This window comes from Mastomys coucha, unplaced genomic scaffold (assembly GCF_008632895.1).
Source record: "Mastomys coucha isolate ucsf_1 unplaced genomic scaffold, UCSF_Mcou_1 pScaffold16, whole genome shotgun sequence".
In the NCBI taxonomy this organism is placed as follows: Eukaryota; Metazoa; Chordata; class Mammalia; order Rodentia; family Muridae; genus Mastomys; species Mastomys coucha.
The window spans coordinates 92,036,351-92,038,545 of NW_022196898.1; the positions used below are offsets into that span (position 1 = coordinate 92,036,351).

At 63.6% G+C, this 2,195-nt stretch overlaps 1 protein-coding gene across 3 annotated transcripts in view; it reads right to left on the reverse strand.

Moving 5' to 3' along the window:
* Positions 1–1,770, reverse strand: part of Sh3glb1 (SH3 domain containing GRB2 like, endophilin B1) — a 33,485-nt gene extending 31,715 nt beyond the window's left edge. Inside the window, exon 1 of one of the 3 annotated variants that reach the window (XM_031375727.1) lies at positions 1,418–1,770. In XM_031375727.1, the coding sequence (XP_031231587.1) occupies positions 1,418–1,489 (72 nt within the window). In that variant the 5' untranslated portion in view covers positions 1,490–1,770. The remainder of the gene's footprint in view (positions 1–1,417) is intronic. The other 2 variants (XM_031375728.1, XM_031375726.1) reach the window with 2 other exon arrangements.
* Between the last annotated feature and the right edge of the window lie 425 nt (positions 1,771–2,195).

Below are 2,195 nucleotides of genomic sequence, written 5' to 3' on the forward strand. Positions count from 1 at the left end.
GGGGGGGAGGATAAAGGGCTAAGTATGCAGAGGAGCTTGTCACTCAGTATATTAGTCCAGGGAATCAAAAGGGAGATGGGATTTCCCATCCCTAAGAGTTACTCACTGTTGGTAATAAAGTGCTCAGATTTTACCAAATGATCTTGAAGTTCTTTTGGGGCCACATCATACTGCTATTCTACATGTCTTAACCCTGCGATGATCATTCTGAGGGGAAAATAAGCTTTCAGTACGGTATGGGTCAGAGGGCGACTTCGGTTGTGTGCTAGCCAAGCAAGTTGAGCAAGTTATTTACCCTCTTTGCCGCTTCTCCCCTTTTTAAGGGAGGGCTAACAATGCCTCTCTGGCCAAGTGACAGAGAGGGGCTGCAGCTAGTACGTTCAATGCACAGTAAACTGCTCGTCATACTATTTTTCGTAAGACAGGCAGTCATTACCTTGGGGAACTGTCTGATTCTTTTGCCAAGGATAACGCAATATGATAATCCCAGTGCCAGTCAAATTAAAAGATGAACACGAAATAAAGCAACACGTGAGGTTGCTTTTATTTCGGTGGGATTCTGTCCCGTGGGGCATCGCTTTTGCTTTTGTTTCCTCCTTACAGAGCAGAGGGCTGCTGCCGCCCTATGTCACTTAACTTCAGTACCAGATCGTTTACAAGCCGTGCGGTGAAATTTACGGACGTACGTCTGCTCCTCGGAGATTTAACTGAGTTTGCATAAATGTGGGTGTTGACTGTAAATATCTGCCCAAGTTCCCTATGGCTGACACTTCCTTGATCACAGTACAAGGAGACGCAGTCAACTTTTCCCCACCAAGTGTGCCTGAAGCCAAGCGTGCCGGGTCCCCTCCAAAGTGACCAGGGCCACAACCACGTGAACCGCCGCGTCCTCCTCTCAACCTTGCTCCATAGCCCACTTGGGGGAACGGGTCGGATCACCCCTCATCCCCCGGCGTCCTTGGTGAAGCCGAGACACCGACAGGACGGGCAATCTCCATTTCCCCCACGGGTTGCTAAGCTCTGGGACCATCCTCCTTCCAGGGGCAGCGAGGGCTGGCAGCTCCTCGGCGCCGAGGGGCAGGAAAAGGAAAACTCCCTTCTCCGTTGGACTCGGCCCGGAGGGCGAGCGCGAGCGCGGGGAAAGGGTGGGGGTGGCGCGAAGGTGCTCGGCCGGCGTGCCCTGCCTCGCCTCGCCGGCCGGGGCAGCGAGGCCTCCGCCCCGGGGTGAACCCAAGCTGTCCCGGGCCGAAGGACGCCGGGCGCGGGGCGGCGGTGGGGCGAGCGGGGCGCCAGGCCGCGCCCATCGGGAGGCCGGGGTACCCGGGCGACGCCGTCCGCGACCCGCCCTCCGCTCGCCCTCCCCGGCGCCACCCCCCTCACCCCCCGGCCTCAACTGCCAAGGCCGTCGCCGCCGTACCTGCACGGCCCGGCTGAGGAAGGTGCCCGCGTCGGCCGCCAGCTTCTTCACGTTGAAATCCATGATGTTCATGGCCGGCTGGGGCGCCGGGCAGAGCCGCCGGCTGGCCTTAGCGAGGAGGCGGGGAACGCGGCGGCCGGGCTGGGGCGCCGGGCGACGGCGGGGCGGACGTGGTAGGTGGCGGAAGGCGGCGCCAGCCCCGCGCAGCTGTCGTTTCCTGAGGGGGAGGGGAGAGGGCCGGCGCCGGCGAGCGCGCGCCCCGCCGCCCGCACGCTGGGGCCTGCCGCGTGGCCGAGCCGCGGCGAGCGGCGCCCGCACTGAGGTCGCGTCCGGAGGAACCCACCGCCGCCGCGCCGCCCCGGCCCGCGGTGCAACCGCGGCGGAAAACAGCCGGCGGGGAGGGGGGCGTGGCCTCCGCGCGGGCGTGGGGGCGGGGTGGCCTCGTGGGGACAGCGACCCCTGCAGGCTGGCCGAGGATGCACCGCTGGGTGGAGTCGCTGCGGAGGCTCTCGCGGGGACAGCGACCCCTGCAGGCTGGCCGAGGATGCACCGCTGGTTGGAGTCCCTGCGGAGGCTCTCCTAACAGCGACCCCTGCTGGCTGGCCGAGGAGCCACCTTTGGGTGGAGTCGCTGCCCAGGCTCTCCTAACAGTGACCCCTGCTGGCTGGCCGAGGAGCCACCGCTGGGTGGAGTCTCTGCGGAGGCTCTCCTAACAGCGACTCCTGCAGGCTGGCCGAGGATGCACCGCTGGGTGGAGTCCCTGTGGAGGCTCTCCTAA